Here is a 24,250-nt window from a genome sequence, read left to right as displayed (position 1 = left end):
AAACAAATGGCTCCCTGCATCTCCTGGCCCTTCTATCTCTAGTAGCCCAGCTGTTCTGGAACTCCTGCCCCAGCTAGGGGAGTTCCCACCAGATCTCAGAATGAGAGGAATGCCCAACTGGGGCTGCCATCTCCAGAGAACTTCTGGATATATTTTTCAAAGAAACATTGCTATTGGTAGTGGTTTCTACAAGTAAGTAAGCATCTGTGGGCCAGCCTGGTAACCTAACCAGTGTACAATGTTTTCTTCTCCCCTAGGGGCAATATATTCTGAGTTCTAAATAGCCTACGTAGAAACAAACTTGCCGTTTCAAATATAGGGGCCATCAAACATGCTGGTTCAAATATTAAATCCTAAATTCTAAGTATAATCTCCTATATAACCTGGCATATAGGATTAGGAATCTGGATATCAGTGAAACTAGGGTGCTGAAATTTAGCCCTCAAAAAGGCAAACTTGTTAAAGGAATTGAATTCCAGAGTCATAACATTAGGAATATATTGAAAGCTACATATAGTGATTAATTTTATTACATCATTTCCTAAGAATAATTTAACAGAGGGGCCAGGGAGGTTTGGGGGTATAATAATTGGACTATGAAAAGACTGCAGAAGTCTTTTTTTAAAAGTATTTATTTATTTATTTATTTATATTTACTTTTGACTGTGTTGGGTCTTCGTTTCTATGCAAGGGCTTTCTGTAGTTGCGGCAAGCAGGGGCCACTCTTCATCGCGGTGCGAGGGCCTCTCACTATCGCGGCCTCTCTTGCTGCGGAGCACAGGCTCCAGACGCACTGGCTCAGTAGTTGTGGCTCATGGGCCCAGTTGCTCTGCGGCATGTGGGATCTTCCCAGACCAGGGCTCGAACCCGTGTCCCCTGCATTGGCAGGCAGATTCTCAAGCACTGCGCCACCAGGGAAGCCCTGCAGAAGTCTTTAAGTGTTTCTGGGACACAGATCTGCTTTCCCTAACTCCAGATTTCTAACTAACTACTTCTTCAAAGCTGAACGCACATATTAGTAGCGTATTTGCAATTACAGTTGACCCTTGAACAGCATGGATTTGAACTTTGGGGTCCACTTTTTTGTGCATTTTTTTCAGTAGTACATACTACAGTGCTACACCATCTGGGGTTGGTTGAATCCGCAGATGCAGAACCACAGACACGGGAACTGCGGGTACGGAGGGCTGACTGCGAGTTATAGTTAGATTTTCGGCTGCGGGCGGAGAGTCAATGCCCTTAAGCCCCACGTTGTTCAAGGGTCAACTGTAGTTGTTTGTTTTTACTTAAACAGTTTAATATAGTTTCAGTATGTACTGAAAATTTTTATATTAAAATTTTATTACAGGTACTTTGTTATGCTTTCTATGACTATTGCATTTCTTCACAATTAACTGTACCTATTTTTAAGATGCCCTAATCTTTTTCTTGTCACAGAAGAATAACGCAAACCTGAAATCATTAAAGCCAGACAAGCCTGACTCGGAGGCAAGACCTTTTTCTTTGTAGTAGTCTTACTTTTAATCTTCCTTTTACGTAATTAATGACTACATTGTTGTGATTAAAATGTATGTTTTGTAGGAGCAAGCCAAGATAGCAAAGCTTGGACTCAAGCTGGGTTTGCTCACCTCTGATGCCAACTGCGAGATTGAGAAGTGGGAGGATCAGGAGAACGAGGTTATTCGATATGGACGGAACATGTCCAGCATGGCCTATTCGCTGTATTTATTTACTAGGTAAATGTAGTTACATTTCGATCTTTTAAAATGAATTTAATGATATCTGGTGTAAAGAAAAAGTGCCATGTTACATCGATAGGTTAAAGTCGGTTTCAAATATATGATAAAAAGCCTATAAGTAGTTCTTAGGACAATTAAGTGAATGCAACAAGAAGACATTTATTTAACTAGGATTTAGATTTAGAAGAGATCCTTGTCTAGGTTTGTGTACGATTCCTTTCATAATTTTGAAATAATTTTGCTTTCTGCATTTTGTCATTCCATATATCAGTGTCTCTCCCAGCCAGCATCAGTAAGTTTAGAAAACATGCCTTTTATATATACACTACCAAATGTAAAATGGATGGCTAGTGGGAAGCAGCCGCATAGCACAGGGAGATCAGCTCAGTGCTTTGTGACCACCGAGAGGGGTGGGATAGGGAGGGTGGGAGGGGGAGGTGCAAGAGGGAGGGGATATGGGGATATATGTTTACGTATAGCTGATTCACTCTGTTATACAGTAGAAACTAACACACATTGTAAAGCAATTATACTCCAATAAAGACAAAAAAGAAAAGAAAACATGCCTTTTAAATCTTTACACAGTGATGGATTATATACAGATCAAAGAATAGAGTCATGAGGTCTACCACCTCAATAGGATGCCAAACCTCCATGGATCAGTATTCATTATATAGCAGAGAATTTCCCTAACTTTACATTTACCTGACCTACATTCTCTGTCTTGTTCACCTTACAAGACTGTTGGTCAAACGCCTCAATGGGGCTTCCCTGGTGGCGCAGTGGTTGAGAGTCCGCCTGCCGATGCAGGGGACACGGGTTCATGCCTCGGTCCAGGAGGATCCCACGTGCCGCGGAGCGGCTGGGCCCATGAGCCATGGCCGCTGGGCCTGCGCGTCCGGAGCCTGTGCTCCGCAGTGGGAGAGGCCACAGCGGTGAGAGGCCCGCGTATCGCAAAAAAACAAAACAAACAAAAAAACCGCCTCAATGAAGTCCGTGTCGCTCACATTTGTCTTCCATTATAATAATGGAAGACTATACATATGGTACAGTATTTCCATGTTGCTAAAATTTTTATCTGTTTTCTGCTCAATGACTTGTTCTAGAATTTTCTCAAGGAATAACTTCGAGCTTTTGGTTTTCTGATATCTATCTTTTTCATTTTTAGAAACTGGAAGATATTTGATATCTTCAGTGTTATGGCTTCTCTCCTACTCATTTTGATTTTGAAATTATAACCAGCAGTCGTTCACATCTGTATATTATTTCAGTAATCTGGAATGTAATCCATTTGGACTGGAGTCTTAAGCTCAGTTAAAGTAATTGGGATCTCTACAACTGTGTGGGCTTTTGGGCTCAATAAATAGCCCCTTTTCCCCACCAAAGTTCTGAACAAAATGAAAAAATAAGCAAAAGAATAGGCAGATGGGGCCAGTAACATTTATACTGATAAAGCTGATACTCAGTAATGAGGTTTATAGCCATAGGCAAGTAGGCTTTTAAAAATAATCCCTAGAATTAAGAAATCTTACCCTGTAGGGGAAGAATGTATCTCTTAAAATACTTGGAAGACTAGGTATATCCCAAAGGCACCTTTACTACCAAGAGAAAAAGGAGAAAAGAAAGGGCTACCATGTCTAATTTATTTTCACAAAGTCACCAAAAAGACTGAAAAGATCAATAAATGTCCAACCTCTTCTATGGGGTGAAATAAGTGAGAGAGCAGAGTGAAGTGAGGGATGCTGTGCTAGTGAAGATTCCTTCATATGGAAGGAAGATTAGGAGTGAGGAAGAAGCATTCATTCTTGTCTTTATGATGTCTTCTACCTTTTCAAGGGAAATGATTCCTCTGGAGGGTGAAGGAGAAATGACAGGAGTTGAATAATTTTGCCTCTGGTTAGCAGTCGTTTGTTAATATCTTTCCATATTTTCCAACATTGGAGACCTCCCCCCCACCCCGCCCCGCCGCCTTTGGTGGTTTCCTTCCTTTGTTCTTAATTCTTAGCAAGCTTCTCCGGGGATTGAGTTTTCCCAAAAGTAATTTTGACCTCCTTTCTTGGTTCATATCATTTAAGAATCGGATGAGTCAAGTCTGCAAAAGGAAGTAAAATGGAATTCCTTTGTTTACCCACACTCAATGTGTGGGTAACTGAAATGTGAAGATTAACTGTAGAAACAAAGATCTTTCCTTTGAGATGGAATCATGCTGATTATCTCATGGTGATAAAAAAATCAGATTAAAAAAATTTTTTTGACCAGTAGAAACTCGAGAAATAAATTTTTACTTACTAAATTAAATGTAGTTTGGTATATAAAATCTTCCCACATAAAGGATTCATCAATAGAAACTTTTTTAAGTTTGTGATTGCCCCTTTTGTTTCTTGTTTCTTGTTTCAGAATATTTCAGGATTATATATGGTCAGCAATTTTTATTTCTGAGTCAGAATAGTGGATTTTGGTAAGGGGTGACATGCATCCCACAGAGACTAGGAAGCCTGAGGAACAGGGGTAACTAAAGCTCTATGGAATGGGACTTGTTACTGGAATATGGTTATTGGACAGGAGCCACTGACGTTCAGGAAAAGAAAACGGATTTTCTGTAATGGATAACAATGGATAACAGCTTGTGCCAGTTTGGCAAGTCCTGGTAATATGATTGTGGTAACATCTCAAGCTGGCTTTGTTTTCTACCCACCCTGTCGGTATACCTGTTTTTCCCCAAACAATTTTTCTGTTTTCCCTTAAGACGATGGTTTACCAGCCTCATCTAATTGCTTCTTTCTGAGACTCATCTGTTAGTCTTCACAGTATCCAATTTTGTAGTTTTCTTGGGCAATTTTATAGCTTTTCTTCAGGCATCATGTAAGGTTGTCTTAACAATTTATATAATTTCTTTATCATTTATATACAGTGACTCATATTTCTTTAAAATTTATATAGTTTAGCTTTTCTAGTGCATTATGGTTTTTAAAAATTTCACACCTACCAGTGCCTTATGGTTTTTAAAGTAGTTTCTGTGTCATAATTTCATTTGATCCTTACAACAGTTTATCAGAGAATAAGAATGTTTTGTTCACATCTCATAGCTATTAAAAGGCAGAACTGGTAAACTAGATTTCAGATCTTCTGATTCATGCCTGGGCTGTTGCTCATCTTAATGCATTCTGTTGCTCTTTGTTATAATTTACTTTTCACTTTTAAAGGTCTGAATTCTTCTTGGTAGTTTTCGATATGATACTCTCTAATCTTCTGATGAGAGCGGTAGCACAAATATTGCTATGATTATTTTATAGACTCAGAATTGAAACTCAACTGACAGCCTCATCAGAAACAACTGAATTCCTGCCAGAGTTGAAATTAGAATCAAAAATGAGAATGTCCTGATTTTGGTCTGACCTTTTTTCCATTATGGAACAAAGGCCTTTTAGTTAAGGCATATTATCAGATCTCATATCTTTAACTTATGAAGCAAAATGAAGAAGGTTAAAAAAGAAAAATAAAACTTAAATATAACTTCTCAGTTTTAAGGTTCTTTACATTATAAAATTAACATATATAATGTTTACCAATTTTTTATAAGTGCCTTAAGAGGTAATAGTTAAATGTTAAAGCTGCTTTAAGAATAGTTACAATATTATTAGTCTATTCAATATTATTCTTCAAAATTTGGGATCTGTTAATACACAAAATGCTCTAAAACTTTAATATAAAATCAATTTCTAGGCAATAACTTTTTTCTTACCTCCTTAATAATTCACTTTATTTCAGGGGAGAGGGGCCACTAAAAACTTCCCAGGATTTAATTCATCAACTAGAGGTATGTTTTATTTCCATTTAATGCTAATACTTTATTTTTATTGATATTATTATTATTTTGGCTGCGCCATGCAGCTCGAGGAATCTTATTAGTTCCCTGACCAGGAATCAAACCCAGGGCCCTGGCAGTGAGAGTGCCGAGTGCTAACTACTGGACCGCCAGGGAGTTCCCCTATGCTGATACTTTAATTTTGGGCCAGAAGTTTGTTATAGCTAGTTTTCTTAATGATTTACTGCATCATGTTTGTATGTTTACCTACGTACACAGCACGTGTACTGTAGAGAGTGGTAGAAAAGTAAAGGACTGCAGTAGCATTTTGTGGAGCTGTTTTGGTTATCTTAGTGGAAAAAAACTTAAATATTATAGGGATAAAGTAGAATGGGCTTTGATAGTCACTAGATGCAATATTAAGTTTTAGGTTTTCCCAAGTAGGTGAAAATATCCTGTCAGCAGATGCATATCTTATACTGTCCTAAATGTGAGGAAAGGTTTTTGGCTTCTTCATTATTGAATTGGATGAATGATATTGATTAAATGAGATAACACATAAGAAAGCATCTGTCATGGGGCTGAGACCATTATAGATTCTCAGTACATGTTAGTTTCCTTTTCTTCTTCCATATTCCTGATGATTTAGGGCATTCAGGGAGAGACACATATACTGACGCTCACCCTTCTGCCCTATGTGTCTCATGAAACTCCACATAGGCCTAGCTCTAATTCTCCTCACTTACCTGGAGGCTTAGATTGATAAGTGGATTACAAGAGTCCTTTCTTATTTCCCCTGACTCTCATGTTAGTCTGTTTGCCTCTCTAGAACCAAGGGCATTCTTGCATTTGAAATTTGAAATTTCTATCACTTTATCAACTTTACATATTTTCCTTTGGCAATCCCATGTGCTTTCACCTGAGCCTCTTCAGGGAAGGGATTTCAGCTTGAGGGGATGATTGTCAACAGAGTCAGCAGAATTATAGAAAATACTTCATTCGGAATTTTCTGTAAAGTTGACTATAAGTGAGCTATTCCCCTTTTTAAAAAGTTGGGAGGAATTCTGGATTCATTGTGTTCAGTTTGACCCATATCCATTCCAAGTCACACCACACCATAGAGAGTATTTCACTGTAAAAGATCCACTACTCACCTTCTTCCTGTGTTAGCTTATTCATTAAACCAACATCTGCTGATTGTCTACATAAAATGTTCATCACATATTCATTGAGTTTGTACTGTGTGTCAAACCCTGGGGATAAAAGCTTTGGAGAAGAGTGAACAAAAGAAAGTCCCTACCCCATGGAGCTTACATTCTAGTGGGAGCAGATAGACAATGAAAAGTTAAATATATAATGCCCATATATAAGTACTGAGAGATAAAATCCTGTAGGATAAGAAGAGAGGTGATAGAAGGGGGGTCGTCAGGAAAGACCTCTTTAAGGAGGTAACATCTGAGTAGAGTAGAGTGTTGAGAGAGTGAGCTAGATGGATATCTTGGGGTCGAGTATTTCAGGCAGACAGAACAAGTGCACAGGCCCTGCGGTGTAGGGGTAGGCTGGAGGTGGCTGAAGAACAACAGGGAGACAAGCATGGGTGGAATGTAGTGAGCCAGAAGGAAGGTGGTAACATATGACATCTCTGAGCCATGGGAAGAACCTTGATTTTTTTTTTTTCCAAGAATTATGGAAAACCCAATTGAGGGTTTTGAGGAGCAATGGCATGACCTGGCTTCTGTTTTAAAAGGTTTTTGGCCTGACCAACAGGGTAAATGGTAACACCATTTACTGAGCGAGAGAACAGAGGGACAACACCGAATTTAGAGGGAGAAAATCAAGCATTTCATTTTGCCGAAGTAGGATGAACAGGAGTGGTGTCAGGTTAGGTCAAGAATTGACAGAGAGATTTGGGAGTCATTAGCTTTAAGGTGGTTTTAAAACCATGGTACTCTGTGAGACAGGGAACTTGCCCCCAAGGGGTTTGCAGGCTAGAAGGGAAGAGAAGATGTGTACAGAGAAAGTGGGAATGTGGAATGATGAGGAACATGTGGGTAAGTGAGTCATTCCGTTTGGTTAGAAGGTATGTTTAAAACGCACTGGTTTCCCTTTTAAAGGATAGGGAAGGATGCTAAGGACTATTTTGACCTTGAGATCAGGTTATCCAGTGATAGCAAGGCTGTTGGAAAGAGAGTTAAAGTTAACCCTGAAATTATTGCCTCCTTCCTCTTCATAAGCTTTATCTAATTTATTACCAAGATCTATTATTTTTCTTCACAAATCACTCTCAGATTTGCCCTGTTCTTTTCATTCTTCCTGCTGCCACCTAAAGCTCAGCCTTCACTTCCCTGGTATCTCTCACTCTAAAAGATTCTGTGTACCATTTAAAAATGATCATCCCGAATATTCTAAAGTATTTTTCAGTATTCTTTCCCATCATCCTCTTCTCCTCACTAAATTGTACAATGTACGGTGAATAGGGAAAAAATAATCCCCTCAAATGGCTAGTTGAAGAATGTGTATAGGTGACAAATTCTATCTTGCTGAGCTGGAAGCAGGAATGTTCTAACGCTTTCGACCTCATCTAACCCTTTTGACCCCATGTTCCAAGATTCAACACCCTCTTATAATTGGGGATATTATGAGATGAGCTTCGGATCCAGGCATAATTTTTATGGCTAAGTATCAAATGTCTGTGCGATTCTGCACGGTAGTTGGAGGTGTCCCACTGTAGGGGAGCCACTGCAGGGACTGATTCGGCATCAGGTCTGGGAAATCTGCTTCTGAATACTGTTAAACTCTTGTGTTTTCCTGGATACAACAAAAAACATAGAAGTTCCATGACAGACCTTTTATGTTTAGCTTTCATTTTTTAAATTCTGTATGAAAATTATCCATGAGTGTATTTCTTACCAACTATCTAGACGACATACGCCTAATGTAGTGATGTTTTTCCTTTCTACCAGGTTTTTGCTGAAGAGGGTTTGAAGCTTGCTTCAAGTGTGCAGGCTTTCTCAAAACAGGTAATGCACTATCCCTGCCTGGTGCTGGTGGTGATGTCATACATACCCACTTTGAGGGTATATTATCAAGGTATAAAGGTATTTAAGGTTTAAAAGATGGAATTTCATTGGAGTTGTTATAACTTCCTTATTTACATTTCAGCTGAAAGATGATGATAAGCTTATGCTTCTCCTGGAAATAAACAAGCTTGTTCCTCTATGCCACCAGCTCCAGGCAGTAACTAAGATACCTTTGCAGAATCAAGTGTTTCTAAAGGTAAAAGGGAGGGTGGGACATTCAGGAAAGCACTTGAGACACTTTCACACTTCTTCTTTTATTAGGTTAGCTTCCAGCCCCTTTTTCTTCAAATAAAGTGTTAATACCCACAGAAGAACAATTTATTTCCATTTTTCCTGCCTTGACTGCAAGAACCATTTATCATCTGCAGTTATAACTGACCCCAGGAAGCAGTAGGTTCACCAAGTAAATTAGCTTTTTGGACTTGATTAATACCATAGCACGGAGCAGCTACCCTTAAATCCCAACATCATCACCTGACTAACTAGGGCACAGACCCCTCAGAGTGAAGGGCTTCTGTTGTTTTAGGGAGTTTGAGTGCAAAAAAGTAGAGTGCAAGGAATTGCAACGAAGGGGGTTCACTGCCACTATTTGGTGCACTTTGAGAAGCCCCTAAACCGTCTGAAATAGAACAGGTTGATTTTCCATCCATTCTTCCTGGGGTTCCATGAAATTGGTATGAGACTTGGGCAACAATCCGTGCTTCTGTGTTCTGGGACCTCAGGTCATCAAGTCAGCTCAGATGCCTTAATCTGTATACCCTTTGAGATCCCTTAGATTTCTGTAATGAAGAAATTTTTACCATTTTCAAACTAAATGATAAAGGCTTTTGAAGGCCTCCTTATAAGAATTTGATTTGTTTGCTTTCTGTCACTATAGGTTGATAAGAGTATTACAAAGACAAGATGCATAATGGCTACTTTGGTCCAGCTTCTCTCACTTTGCTATAAACTGCTGAAGAAGGTAAGATAATTTGTGTATCTTAAACTCACATTTAAAAAATTAGTCTAAAGGAAAGTGCAAAAGAAAATAGATACTATTTAATTTTGCAATTATTTTAAGAGTAAAGTAAAGCAGAAACTAATTTTCTTAATTCTTTTCAGATTCAAATGGAAAACAACAGACGGGTCTCAGTTACAAATAAAGATTCTGTGGATGGTAAAACTTGAGAAGCTTTTGAGGTCAGATCTCTGGAACACCATGTGGCAAAGCTAACATTTTTAGAAAGCAAACGATCCTTTATATTTCAGAAGCTGAACAATTTTGTAAAGAAAACAAACTGAAATCTTGCTTTATTTTCTGATCATGAAACCAATTGTGAAGCTTTCTGACAACTAATAGATGCCATGGTAGTTGCTATATTTCTAATTGCAGTGTGATTTTAGAATGGGACATTGCCATGAATAATGTTCTTTAGGTCAAACCAAATATCCCTACTGTCTTAATGACAGTTTAATCCAAAGAAACTACTTTGAAGATATGATCACTTTTGGCATATTTTACCCTTCCTATTTTTTTAAATTTAAGCTTATCATCTACCATACCAATTTGCAGCAGAAGAGACACAGTAGTCTGGGTGATACAGGTTTTTCCTTAAACCTGTGGACTCTTCTTCAGTCCCTCTGTCCACTGAGTATGACTGGGCCTCCACTGTTCCCTCTGTCACAGATCATCCATGCCAGGAGCACACGTTTGTTCTCTAGTAAGGGTTTCACGGAGCACAGGAAATCCGGTGTGATGCATGTCCCTCTCCCACCCAAAAGCAGGGTCATGGAGCTCACTCCACGGAATCCTGGAGGAACTCACTAGGAGATGGTTTTAGTTCTCGTTCTAGCATAGCTGGCCTGTCTGCCCTGAATATTAGCTGGAATCCTAAGCCTATCTTACTGGCTTAAAAAGTAGTTTTTGTACTTCTGAGTAGTAACTGATGGAACAGAAGGTAGAAGACAGAGAATAATTGAACTAAGCTGTTTAAAATAAATTCTGAGTAAGCATACATTTTATATATGTGCCTTTGGAATGTTCATTTTAAAACAAATAAACAGCTTTAGTCTTTTTAGTTTTACGGTTTAAAGCTTTTGTTTTTGTGGGGTGGGTTTTGATAGAAGGATCTGGTTATAAGTTCTGTCCTTATGGTGTAGTATAGTTAACTTTGTTTTTTGTGCTTGTATCCCAGTGCTTCGAAATTTATTATGAAACCTAACGGGACATGTCAGTTGCCAAATGGCAGTAGTTCTATAAGCTCGTCTGATGATCATTATCTGGGTCAGCCATCACAGTCAATGTTCACAAGATCCTGAAGAACTACCAGTTAGCTAGTCAATATTTTATTGAAGGAAACTTGAATTTACTGTAGGCCTTGGAGAGAAAATGGGATGCACTCAGCTTGGTTATGACCTTTATAAAATATTTCTTTATAAAAATCATCAAACATGATTTTGATGCCCGGAAACCGAAATACTCTTTTAAATTACAAAGGAAATAATGGGAAAATGATGTGAGGTAATTTTATATGTAAAATAGATATACAATTCTTTTACTATTTTTAGTATCTTTGTTTTATGACACCTTTGGGCACCATTTGTGCTACCTGAAATGGGGATTGGCTGGTTTGTGCTTACACTTTCAGCTCATAGCACTATCAGGGTACATGTTACTCCCTGTATCACATCTGGTGGGTCTACTTGGGGGAGAGTCATGCTGGCACTTAAGGTAAAAGTTTCCTTGTAAGTCAAAAATAATTTTAAAAAATTTATTTACAAGAGTTTACATACCTGAAATGAGAATTCTCTTACTTAAATGCAAGTGGTGGTAGGAAAGGGATAACATCACTTCAACAGAATAAGATGATAGAGAACCAAAAGAATTTACATGTCAATGATAATCATTTTATTTAAAACCATATATTTATATGTATGTATGTGTTGCAGCCCTTAAGGAAAAATAACAGTTTGAAAAGTCCTTTTATTTGAAATTCAATGTAAACAAGTATACAGTCTTAAACCATGAATTCATCGTTTTTCGTTTATTGTTTAAATGATGTGAAAGGTTTTGGTCTGTTCAAAAGCATGTGTGTCTTTGAATTCCAGGAACCTCTCGGGAACTTCTTCGCTGGTTACCCTGTAACCAGAGTGTGAGACTGAGTGACCACAAATAAACGTTACTTCATACAGCATTATAATATTGATACTTCCATGTTAGCAAAGCCCCTTGCAAAGCCTTTTCATGTGTCCCTCATTAAGAAACCAGTGTTACAGTGCTACGTTGTTCAGAGTTGAAGGCCAACCCACAGACATAAAGAAGGTACACTCTACACCCTGTCTCTGCCCAGCAACCTGAGCGGGGGAGTTGGGGCAGAAGGGGTGGGACCGGACGTTTCAGTCCTGTCACACTGAAGCAGATTGGGTAAGAAAGGCCAGTTGTTTTTCAACTTCAAAGTGATGGAAAATTGAGGCAAAAACAATAACCATGACATAATACTCAAACAGAATTACATCAAAACCTAGTATTTACTAACCGGTTACAGGATGATAGGTAAATTATTTTTTTATTTTGCTGTCTTTTCTGTCTTTTTCAAATTTTCTTCAACGTGTTTTGTTTATTGGCTTTTAATCAGAAAAACGTCTGTCGCTTGCCAGTTGTTAGAAAGAGAAAAGCAAAAGAACAGAGTGAGTACATGGGCAGGCAAATCTGGGAGGTTGAAGACAAAATGGAATCAAGGCTTGTTATACAAGACAAAGAAGGAAACCTAGGTCAGGTGTTAAGATCAGGCCTCCCTGCGGATGGCCAGGGGTGAAGTGTGCTTCAGCATCTCTGGTTCTTCCTTAGGGCACTGACTGGTAGGCCAGGTAAGGATAAGAATGTCCTGTTGTTTTTACTCAATCTTAATCCTCATGAGGTCGCTGTTGTGGCATTGATGCGTTTCACCACGACTTCTTCATACTGCTTTTGTGTCAGTAACCCTTCTGTTATGCTTTTACTTTCTTCAAACTTGGGTAACACAACTGCAATGTATCCTTCGGTGGATGGCTAGAAGGGAAATAGAATATTTAATACTGTCAAATGGTAAAAAATCAGATAAAGAGTGTGTGGACGGGATCTTACTTCCCCAGACCCTTTTACCTTCTCTTGAAGAATAGATGGCTTATGGAGAATGTTTTCATTCACTTCCATCAACCATCCTCGAACACAGCTATTTAAAGAAAAAATTGCTTTGAAGAAAATTATTACCTTCTTTGTTTCTCCAAAATTGTGGTTAAAAAGTAACTCACCTAGATATGGTGTATTCTTCTCCATCAGAGCAGTAAATCTTACACAGAGGTGCAAGTTCTGTTAGAATCTGTGCCCCCTGATAATAAAAGGAAAGAAAAAATTAATTGATGTACATTTTCACTTTTCTTTGTGAGGCAGCCCTCAGAGTTACAATAGGATATATTCCTGGAATTAGTGTTTTAAATAAAAATGACTTAAGTACAGAAAAACCATTCATTTATTCAAATATTTATATATTAAATGCCTCTATGGGCTAGGCACCATCCTAGGCTCTAGGGGAAAAAGCAGACTAAGACACATGTGATAATAGGTAGTTTAGTTACATATTAAGAATATATTTTATCTTAACTTATTATACTTTATATTTCACTGTACATGAGAAAGCTGCACATAGCCAAGTGTAAAGATTTCAAAAGGGTAGGAAAATCTCATCAATAAGCAATAATATAAAATTCAACATTATAGAGAATGACAGCAATATTATACAAAGTTAGTTTCATTAAGATTCCTACCTTATTTTTATATCAGAACTTAATAGAGAAAGGAACTACTTTATTAGGTCAATCACTGAGACTTTCTGAAGAAGAGATATTTTTCTCATTAAAAAAATGCAATTTGAGGAAAATTTGAAAAACAAAAGTTTTAAGTAGCAGATAAGGGTAACTTACGCATTATCCTATAACCCGCTAGCAAATACTACATTTTGACATATGTCTGTTTGAATGTTGTGGCACGGTTATACTTTCATGTACTCCACTGTATGGATATATCTGGGGAGGTTCTGACAAATATCTATCGAGTTGGCCACAAAGTTCGTGCAGGTTTTTCCCTAACATGAAAAACCGGAGCAAACTTTTTGGCCAACCCAGTACCAGGAGGCTCATGGGAAATGGATGCAAGCATGTCTCATGTGTTGCTCTTTTTTCCCAGGAATTTTTACTGCAGTGAACATCTGAGGTCAAGATGCTGTTCTTTATGGCCTCTTTCCCACTCACAACATTATTAGACAGCATTCAGGTGTTACTGCATGAGCTTCACTCCTCTGCCTATGGGTACTTCGTTTCAAAAGACTAGTCAGTGTGACTCCCCACTTTTGGGAGGAGGGGCTGGGGATTTGTCCCATATGGTTTGTCTACCACAGGCTCTGTGTCAGAAAGAAGTGTTTTAACCCCTTTTGGCCACCTCCCTTGGGAGAATAAATGATGGGCAGCGCTGAGATGCGACCAAAGCTTATCTGCAGTGGGTTCCGTGTGCCGGTCCCTCTCTGGTCCTCAGTAGTAACAACAGTGCGACTCTTTTGGACAAAGATTGATCACAGAAACATCACAAGCACTAACTGTTTTACTTGTAATTTGTAGACTTTTAAGAATGGTCCATGGTTTTTAAAGTCCACTTGCTTCCTGAGTGAGGAAAAATCAGTAGTTATAAGGCAGGTTATTAGGGGCCTTCAGGCCTACAAAGGGGAGTGTAAACAAGGGTCTTCCAGAACAGTGAGGTAATTAGCAGGAACTCTTAGTACGAACTCAGTAAGTGAAGGACCTAAATCATCCACTGAAACTCTCCTTTCCAGGGGGTTTGTCAGGATAGTTTAGTATGGTATTGAGTTGTCCTTGGTGTGATACCCTCCTTTAACAGTAAAATGTCCATCTTGCCTAGAATTGTAGAGGGCACAGGTAACATTTTCTATAACTAAACACTACGTGGAGGTAGAGGGTGTAGCTAGATGTGTATTAAATTGGCAATGATTTAGGAATGGCAAGTGATACGAAGCAAATACTGTATATTTTCCCAGATTGATTTTTTTTCCACTACCTCAGGACTTTTACTTTACTTTTAAGTTCACATGTGAAAATATATGATAAAGAAGTATTCATCATCTAAATTTTATAGAATTTTATAAATTTATAAAATTTTATAAATTTTATAAATTTGAAATACTGGCTTAAAACAGGAAGGGACAAAATATCTGTTTTATTGGTATTAGCGTTGTTCTTTCCAAGGCCCACCTTCTCCATCCTTCTTCCTGAGGAAGATAGGGATGGTGGCCCAGAAGCTATTATGACAGAAAATATACCTTCTTAAATACCTCATTTTTTTGGCCTGAGAATTTCTTTAGAGCTTAAGTATTCTTAAAATCATCTCTAACTGCCAGGGAAGTATGCTGAGCATACATTACTGGGTTCTAAGACTGGCTGGCTCTATCATTATTATGACAATAGAGGATCTAAGTAGGGAAATACAGGAACATACCCGCTTAAATTTCCCAGAGACTTTGTTCTGAAGTCTGCTACAGTTGGTACTGATTTGATAGGAAATGCTTTTAATTGCTTTTCCACTTTGAAGAACTGGATGGGATCCTGCCAGTGTGATGACACATATTCTACGAGGAGCAAAAATTGATCTTGTATTATTGCTTGGTATGATTCTTCCTCCTATAACACAGTATTCCTACTGGCACAAGAAGAGCTGAGCTGACATTTGTTTAGTCAGCCTATCATTTCCCCCGATTTTCCTCTGGCTACTATTGGAGCTTAACTGAAGAGAAGAATGCAGTAATAAAAATGGAGAAAATGGGACTGAATTTCCTTCCTCAAAAGGGAAGCGTACCACAGGTGTTTAGACAGCACAGAGGAGGAAGAGGGAAAAGTAAGGCATGCCGGTATGGACAGGAAACCATCTGTGCTTCTACCCTAGCCCTCTCCGTGGGCTTGGGCAATTCAGTGGTTAGGCACAGGCTGGTTACTTGAGGTAGTAGCTGAGGGTGTGGTCCTCCATTTGGATGTTTGGGTAAGCAAGTTTATTTGTTTAGCGTAGGCACTGAAAGACTCATTCTTGTCAATCAAACTCCTACTATAAATAATACCATCTCAATACAGTGGAAGATAATCATTTAATGAATATTTATTCAATATAAGACCATACCAGGGGCTTCCCTGGTGGCACAGTCATTGAGAGTCTGCCTGCCAATGCAGGGGACATGGGTTCGTGCCCCGGTCCGGGAGGATCCCACATGCCGCAGAGCAGCTGGGCCCGTGAGCCAGGGCCGCTGGGCCTGTGCGTCTGGAGCCTGTGCTCCGCAATGAGAGAGGCCACAACAGTGAGAGGCCCGTGTACCACAAAAAAAAAAAAAAAAAAAAAAAAAAGACCATACCAGGCTACAATGCCAGAAAAAAATTTTTTTTGATAATTTAAAATTCCCAATTTGCTTACCGGTTAGAGTGTTGTAGTATACAGTGGTCCTCACAGGGTTTTCCTTTGACATCTAGAAGAAATGAATGAGTCTGATGGCTGTTGAGTCAATATTTACTACCACTGTGTAGTACTTTCTTTGGTTTACAGAGGTAGTTAATTATGAAGGCTGGTATCCCTTCATTACTCAAAAAGATATACCTAAAGGCTGACCATAAAGTATTTAAAGACATCTGGTTCAGATGGAATCATTCATTCAATGTTAAAATGATGATTAACTCTTTGCTCAACCTTTTTTTTAATCCTCACTTTAAAATGAGTACAATCATTTCTATTAGAAAAAAAATGATTAGTAATGTATTCTTTATTTAATTTAGTAGCATGTTTTGTTGGTCAATTTTAGACAGACTTAACTCATTCTGGTTCGCCCAGGACTGTCCTGATGTTAGCGTTGAAAGAAATGGATTCCCGAAAACACCTCAATCCAGGGTTAACCGGACGGTTGGTTACACTAAGTCTGGCTAATAAAACGTATGCTATTGTAAAATATTTCAGTATTGTAAAAGATGAGTACACCTATTATCCCTAAATGAATGGGAGCAAGTTGGGTTAAAGGAGGGTCCCCAACGATGCTCTCATCACTGATATTTGCTGGGTATACAAAGCTGTACAACAGGATACCTACTTCTAAGTGGCAAATGTGTAATACCAGCGACTTTCTTTAAGTAAAAAACTGTAGATTCTGCTTTCTAAATGCCTCTATTCTAACCCACCCTCTTCTCTCCATCCTATGCCTCTACCTTAGTTTAGACCGCTACCATTTAAATCATTTTATGTATCGCCTCTTCTTGGAGGACTGAGCCCCTCAAATCCCTTTAGGCACTCAAGGAGATTGCAATCCAGCTCCTGCCTCCCTCGGGGATCTCACCTTGGTCTACCATCTTCCCGCAAGCAACCCACCCTCGTGAACTCGCACTGCGCTCGCCCTACCCAGAATGCACCCTGCTGTTTTCCACGTCCTTGCAAATGCCATTCCCTTGGCCTACAGGGGAACAGAGAGATCCAGTTCCTTCTGATGTGGGGAGGAAGCGCTGGGGAAGGTGCGTGTGGCTTATGATCTGTCATCATAGTCCCTGTACTGTCAGAAAAATTGGGCCCAGAAGAGACTGACATCATTCTCCACTTACCCGCTTTGTACCAGCGAGTGAAGTAACGATCCACAAGCGACGGCACCGCGGGCTCCGCAGCCGAGGCGGCCACAGGGGTCTCGGGCTCGGCAGCCATGGCGACCTCGGGTGCTGCAAACCGCGCCCTCTGGGGCCTGGACGCTTCCTCCCGCTCCCAAGAGAGGAAGGTGTCTTTCCTGCGGGTGGCCCGGGGTACGCGTCGCGCGAACGCCCGAGGCTCCCCAGGCCCCGCAGGCTCCGCCCACCGGCTCCTATTATTGAGCTCTGGGGTCTGACGTCAAAGCGGGGCTCAGATACAATAGGCTGGGCAGTAGGACGTATGGATACGGGGCGGCTGCGAGCGCAGCTCCTCACTGTACTTTGCGGGGAAAAGAAGCAGCCACGCCACGCCCCCTCCGGCTCGTGACGACACTCCGGCGCCGCTCGGAGCGTTCCCAGCTTGCCTCGCTCCCGGATCGTCGGGCTGGTCGCCCCTCCGCCTGGCTTCAGCCACTACCCGAAGGGCTCGAGCGGCCCTGCGGCCCGGAGACGCAGTGCGCGTCGCGAGAGCTCAGGAGCCCCGGACAGTGAGAGGTATGTTTATTTCTGTTTATTTCTGCTTCTTATTTTTATCATGTTTTGAAAAGCTGAGGGTAAAGCAAATGTCTTTGAATGAACGGGAGGAGCTCCATAGCTAAGAAGATAGAGCAGATGCTTTTGAGTCAAGAGTGATCATCCTCGAAATTCACTTCAGTGTCTTAAAATCAAAATTGGTTGATAATTCACTCTTCTCGTGGTGTTTGCAGACACCTGAAGGAAACCCAGCTTGTCTGAGTGGCCATGCCTACTGGCAGTGCCCTGACACAGTTTTGATTGGCAGTGATATGGAGTCGAAGCAGCACGATGTCGGGTGTTGTGCTTCACCCCATCCCTGACCAGTACTGGAGCCTCAGGCTTCAGCAGTTATGACTCTTTCCTAAGGGCTGAGTCGGGGACAAGGAAGAGTCACTTGGGGTGCTTGTTAAGCATTCAGCTTCTGGCTTCCTTGGAGGATCTGGTTCAGCTGGGCTGGGATGGGACTCAGGTGTGTGTATGGTTAATAAGCTCCCCAGGTGATTCTTACTAAGGAGGCTGAGCAAACACTGGGCTGGATGGTCATTCATCAGGGGTAGTGTAAAATTCCTTTTAAGTAGAACTCTGATTCCAATTGGTGCTTCTCATACCTCAGAATCTGCAGTGGTGCTCATTAAAGCTCACACTCCTGCATTCCCATTCTCCAGATACTCTAATTATGCAGGTCTTAAAAAGGTCCCTTGTTGATTTTATGTAGGGACCATTGGTAGAAATGAAATCCATTATGCTTCCCAAGTCTCAAGCTTGTGTGTGTATGAATCTTATTCCTGTAGGACCGGGGTACTTCCCAGAATGCTTAAACTTAATAAAAGATAAAAACTGGTACAATGAAGCTCTGAAGTTATATCCACCAAACTCGCAGCAGTACAAGGTGTGTAGCATGTGAAATGAGGCTCTCCTGATTTTGCTTTGTGCTTTAGTTGGAAAAGGATGAGACTCCTGAGTCCCTGACACTGTCCTGGGATTCAAGGTTTATCTTCAAACTAATTAGGCCTCATCTTGAACTTCTTATCTGGGAGAAAGGCCCTGACCTGTTCCTCTCCTGAAGAACTTGCCCAGGCCAGAAACCTAGGCGTTGTCTCTGGATCCTCCTCGGGAATACCATGGCAGTTTCCATCCTGCCCCTCCTCCAGCCCAGACTCATGATCAACCTGAATAGTGCTGATCTTTCCCATATATTTCTTTTTTTTTTTAATTTAATTTTATTTAATTTTTTATACAGCAGGTTCTTATTACTCATCAGTGTATACATGCCAATCCCAATCGCCCAATTCATCACACACCCCCACCCCTCCACCGCTTTCCCCCCTTGGTGTCCATACATTTGTTCTCTACATCTGTGTCTCAATTTCTGCCCTGCAAGCCGGTTCATATGTACCATTTTTCTAGGTTCCACATATATGCATTAATATGCAATATTTGTTTTTCTCTTTCTGACTTAACTTCACTCTATGACAGTCCCTAGATCCATCCACGTCTCAACAAATGACCCAATTTCGTTCCTTTTTATGGCTGAGTAATATTCCATTGTATATATGTACCGCATCTTCTTTATCTATTCATCTGTTGATGGGCATTTAGGTTGCTTCCATGACCTGGCTATTGTAAATAGTGCTGCAATGAACATTGGGGTGCATGTGTCTTTTTTTTTTTTTTTTTTTTGGCTGTACGTGGGCCTCTCACTGTGTGGCCTCTCCCATTGCGGAGCACAGGCTCTGGACGCACAGGCTCAGCGGCCATGGCTCACGGGCCTAGCTGCTCCGCGGCATGTGGGATCTTCCTGGACCGGGGCACGAACCTGCATCCCCTGCATTGGCAGGCAGACTCTCAACCACTGCGCCACCAAGGAAGCCCGCATGTGTCTTTTTGAATTATGGTTTTCTCTGGGTATATGCCCAGTAGTCGGGTTGCTGGATCATATGGTAATAGTATTTTTAGTTTTTTAAGGAACCTCCATACTGTTCTCCATAGTGGTTGTATCAATTTACATTCCCACCAACAGTGCTAGAGGGTTCCCTTTTCTCCACACCCTCTCCAGCATTTGTTGTTTGTAGATTTTCTGATGATGCCCATTCTAAGTGGTGTGAGATGATACCTCATTGAGTTTTGATTTGCATTTCTCTAATATTTAGTGATGTTGAGCAGCTTTTCATGTGCTTCTTGGCCATCTGTATGTCTTCTTTGGAGAAATGTCTATTTAGGTCTTCTGCCCATTTTTGGATTGGATTGTTTGTTTTCTTAATATTGAGTTGCATGAGCTGTTTCTATATTTTGGAGATTAATTCTTTGTTGATTCACTTGCAAATATTTTCTCCCATTCTAAGGGTTGTCTTTTCATCTTGTTTATGGTTCCCTTTGCTGTGCAAAAGCTTTGAAGTTTCATTAGGTCCCATTTGTTTATTTTTCTTTTTATTTCCATTACTCTAGGAGGTAGATCAAAAAAGATCTTGCTGTGATTTATGTCATAGAGTGTTCTTCCTAAGATTTCCTCTAAGAGTTTTATAGTGTCCGGTCTTACATTTAGGTCTCTAATCCATTTTGAGTTGACTTTTGTGTATGGTGTTAGGGAGTGTTCTAATTTCATTCTTTTACATGTAGCTTTCCAGTTTTCTCAGCACCACTCATTGAAGAGGCTGTCTTTTCTCCATTGTATATTCTTGCCTCCTTTATCAAAAATAAGGTGACCATATGTGTGTGGGTTTATCTCTGGGCTTTCTATCCTGTTCCATTGATCTATGTTTCTGTTTTTGTGCCAGTACCATAATGTCTTGATTACTGTAGCTTCATAGTATAGTCTGAAGTCAGGGAGTCTGATTCCTCCAGCTCTGTTTTTTTACCTCAAGACTGCTTTGGCTATTCGGGGTCTTTTGTGTCTCCATACAGATTTTAAGATTTTTTTTTGTTCTAGTTCTGTGAAAAATGCCAGTGGTAGTTTGATAGGGAATGCGTTTAATCTGTAGATTGCTTTGGGTAGTACAGTCATTTTCACAATATTGATTCTTCCAATCCAAGAACATGGTATATCTCTCCATCTGTTGGTATCATCTTTAATTTCTTTCATCAGTGTCTTATAATTTTCTGCATACAGGTCTTTTATCTCCCTAGGTAGGTTTATTCCTAGGCATTTTACTCTTTTTGTTGCAGTGGTAAATGGGAGTGTTTCCTTAATTTCACTTTCAGATTTTTTATTAGTGTATAGGAATGCAAGAGATTTCTGTGTATTAATTTCATATCCTGCTACTTTACCAAATTCATTGATTAGCTCTAGTAGTTTTCTGGTGGCATCTTTAGGATTCTCTATGTAGAGTATCATGGCATCTGCAAACAGTGACAGTTTTACTTCTTCTTTTCCAATTTGTATTCCTTTTATTTCTTTTTCTTCTCTGATTTCCGTGGCTAGGACTTCCAAAACTATGTTGAATAATGGTGGTGAGAGTGGGCAACCTTGTCTCTTCCTGATCTTAGAGGAAACGCTTTCAGTTTTTCACCATTGAGAATGATGTTTGCTGTGGGTTTCTCATATATGGCCTGTATTATGTTGAGCTAGGTTCCCACTATGCCCACTTTCTGGAGAGTTATTATCATAAAAGGGTGTTGAATTTTGTCAAAAGCTTTTTCTGCATCTATTGAGATGATCATATGGTTTTTATTCTTCAACTTGTTAATATGGTGTATCACAATGACTGATTTGCGTATATTGAAGAATCCTTGCATCCCTGGGATAAATCCCACTTGATCATGGTGTATGATCCTTTTAATGTGTTGTTGGATTCTGTTTGCTAGTATTTTGTTGAGGATTTTTGCATCTATATTCATCAGTGATATCGGTCTGTAATTTTCTTTTTTTGTAGTATCTTTGTCTGGTTTTGGTATCAGGGTGATGGTGGCCTTACAGAGTGAGTTTGGGAGTGTTCCTTCCTCTGCAATTTTTTGGAAGAGTTTGAGAAGGATGGGTGTTAGCTCTTCTCTAAATGTTTGATAGAATTCACCTGTGAAGCCATCGGATCCTGGACTTTCGTTTGTTGGAAGATTTTTAATCACAGCTTCAATTTCATTCCTTGTGATTGGTCTGTTCATATTTTCTATTTGTTCCTGGTTCAGTCTTGGAAGGTTATACCTTTCTAAGAATTTTTTTTAACATCTTTTTTGGAGTATAATTGCTTTACAATGGTGTGTTAGTTTCTGCTCTATAACAAAGTGAATCAGCTATACACATACACACGTTCCCATATCTCTTCCCTCTTGTGTCCCCCTCCCTCCCACCCTCCCTATCCCACCCCTCTAGGTGGTCACAAAGCAGCGAGCTGATCTCCCTGTGCTATGCGGCTGCTTCCCACTAGCTATCTATTTTACGTTTGATAGTGTATATATGTCTGTGCCACTCTCTCACTTTGTCACAGCTTACCCTTCCCCCTCCCCATATCCTCAAGTCCATTGTCTAGTAGGTCTGTGTTTTATTCCTATCTTACCCCTAGGTTCTTCATGACCTTTTTTTTTTTCTTAAATTCCATATATATGTGTTAGCATAAGGTATTTGTTTTTCTCTTTCTGACACACTTCACTCTGTATGACAGACTCTAGGTCCATCCACCTCACTACAAATAGCTCAATTTCGTTTCTTTTTATGGCTGAATAATATTCCATTGTATATATGTGCCACATCTTCTTTATCCATTCATCCAATGATGGGATACTTAGGTTGCTTCCATGTCCTGGCTATTGTAAATAAGCTGCAATGAACATTTTGGTACATAACTCTTTTTGAATTATGGTTTTCTCAGGGTATATGCCCAGTAGTGGGATTGCTGGGTTGTATGGTAGTTCTATTTTTAGTTTTTTAAGGAACCTCCATACTGTTCTCCATAGTGGCTGTATAAATCTACATTCCCTGCAAGAGGGTTCACTTTTCTCCACACCCTCTCCATCATTTATTGTTTCTAGACTTTTTGATGATGGCCATTCTGACTGGTGTGAGATGATATCTCATTGTAGTTTTGATTTGCATTTCTCTAATGATTAATGATGTTGAGCATTCTTTCGTGTTTGTTGGCAATCTGTATATCTTCTTTGGAGAAACGTCTATTTAGGTCTTCTGCCCATTTTTGGATTGGGTTGTTTGTTGTTTTGTTATTGAGCTGCATGAGCTGCCTGTAAATCTTGGAGATTAATCCTTTGTCAGTTGCTTCATTTGCAGATATTTTCTCCCATTCTGAGGGTTGTCTTTTGGTCTTCTTTATGGTTTCCATTGCTGTGCAAAAGCTTTCAAGTTTCATTAGGTCCCATTTGTTTATTTTTCTTTTTATTTCCGTTTCTCTAGGAGGTGAGTCAAAAAGGTGATTTATGTCATAGAGTGTTCTGCCTATGTTTTCCTCTAAGAGTTTGATAGTGTCTGGCCTTACACTTAGATCTTTAATTCATTTTGAGTTTATTTTTGTGTACGGTGTTAGGGAGTGTTCTAATTTCATACTTTTACATGTCCCTGTCCAGTTTTCCCAGCACCACTTATTGAAGAGGCTCTCTTTTCTCCACTGTATATTCTTCCCTCCTTTATCAAAGATAAGGTGACCATATGTGCATGGGTTTATCTCTGGGCTTTCTATCCTGTTTCATTGATCTATATTTCTGTTTTTGTGCCACTACCATACTGTCTTGACTACTGTAGGTTTGTAGTATAGTCTGAAGTCAGGAAGCCTGATTCCTCCAGCTCCGTTTTTCGTTCTCAAGGTTGCTTTGGCTATTCGGGGTCTTTTGTGGTTCCATACAAATTGTGAAACTTTTTGTTCTGGTTCTGTGAAAAATGCCAGTGGTAGTTTGATAGGGATTGCATTGAATCTGTAGATTGCTTTGGGTAGTAGAGTCATTTTCACAATGTTGATTCTTCCGATTTGGATTCATTTTATTTCTTTTTCTTCTCTGATTGCTGTGACTAAAACTTCCAAAACTATGTTGAATAATAGTGGTGAGAATGGGCAACTTTGTCTTGTTCCTGATCTTAGTGGAAATGGTTTCAGTTTTTCACCATTGAGGACGATGTTGGCTGTGGGTTTGTCATATATGGCCTTTATTATGTTGAGGAAAGTTCCCTCTATGCCTACTTTCTGCAGGGTTTTTATCATAAATGGGTGTTGAATTTTGTCGAAAGTCTTCTCTGCATCTATTGAGATGATCATATGGTTTTTCTCCTTCAATTCGTTAATATGGTGTATCACGTTGATTGATTTGTGTATATTGAAGAATCCTTGCACTCCTGGAATAAACCCCACTTGATCATGGTGTATGATCCTTTTAATGTGCTGCTGGATTCTGTTTGCTAGTATTTTGTTGAGGATTTTTGCATCTATGTTCATCAGTGAAATTGGCCTGTAGTT

The 24,250-nt window shown here is 39.8% G+C and overlaps 2 protein-coding genes across 3 annotated transcripts in view; one reads left to right on the top strand and one right to left on the bottom strand.

Annotated features, from left to right (window-relative positions):
• Nucleotides 1–11,133, top strand: part of CTNNAL1 (catenin alpha like 1) — a 59,906-nt gene extending 48,773 nt beyond the window's left edge. The window contains exons 13-19 of the mRNA XM_081237157.1: nucleotides 1,438–1,488; nucleotides 1,582–1,736; nucleotides 5,508–5,556; nucleotides 8,508–8,564; nucleotides 8,707–8,820; nucleotides 9,502–9,585; nucleotides 9,726–11,133. Coding sequence (XP_081093283.1) covers nucleotides 1,438–1,488; nucleotides 1,582–1,736; nucleotides 5,508–5,556; nucleotides 8,508–8,564; nucleotides 8,707–8,820; nucleotides 9,502–9,585; nucleotides 9,726–9,791 — 576 coding nt within the window. The 3' untranslated portion in view covers nucleotides 9,792–11,133. The remainder of the gene's footprint in view (nucleotides 1–1,437; nucleotides 1,489–1,581; nucleotides 1,737–5,507; nucleotides 5,557–8,507; nucleotides 8,565–8,706; nucleotides 8,821–9,501; nucleotides 9,586–9,725) is intronic.
• A 211-nt stretch (nucleotides 11,134–11,344) lies between these two features.
• On the bottom strand, nucleotides 11,345–17,687 carry LOC308618857 (protein Abitram-like). Of its 2 annotated transcripts, none has more exons than XM_081237159.1 (6): nucleotides 17,271–17,687; nucleotides 16,105–16,156; nucleotides 14,240–14,294; nucleotides 12,894–12,970; nucleotides 12,745–12,814; nucleotides 11,345–12,651 (listed from the first exon to the last, which is right to left on the bottom strand). In XM_081237159.1, exons 1-6 carry the CDS (start codon nucleotides 17,365–17,367, stop codon nucleotides 12,514–12,516), a joined length of 489 nt encoding a protein of 162 aa, XP_081093285.1. In that variant the 5' UTR covers nucleotides 17,368–17,687; the 3' UTR covers nucleotides 11,345–12,513. The 2 variants fall into 2 exon arrangements, with proteins under 2 accessions (XP_081093285.1, XP_081093284.1); XM_081237158.1 differs by lacking the exon at nucleotides 14,240–14,294 and adding an exon at nucleotides 15,145–15,274 and having other exon boundaries at nucleotides 11,348–12,651; nucleotides 17,271–17,677.
• Between the last annotated feature and the right edge of the window lie 6,563 nt (nucleotides 17,688–24,250).

This window comes from Mesoplodon bidens (assembly GCF_964165515.1).
Source record: "Mesoplodon bidens genome assembly, chromosome: 6".
Lineage (NCBI taxonomy): Eukaryota > Metazoa > Chordata > Mammalia > Artiodactyla > Ziphiidae > Mesoplodon > Mesoplodon bidens.
This window is presented reverse-complemented; position numbering and strand designations above follow the sequence as displayed.

Excerpts from the sequence above, each read along its gene's own strand:
- LOC308618857 (XM_081237158.1), bottom strand. The coding sequence starts at position 17,367 with ATGGCTGCCGAGCCCGAGACCCCTGTGGCCGCCTCGGCTGCGGAGCCC. Across the intron at positions 15,275-16,104 it reads ATACTACAACACTCTAACCG|AATATGTGTCATCACACTGG; the intron begins GTAAGCAAATTG and ends TGCTCCTCGTAG. Across the intron at positions 12,971-15,144 it reads TCTCTGGGAAATTTAAGCGG|GGGGCACAGATTCTAACAGA; the intron begins GTATGTTCCTGT and ends TTTTATTATCAG.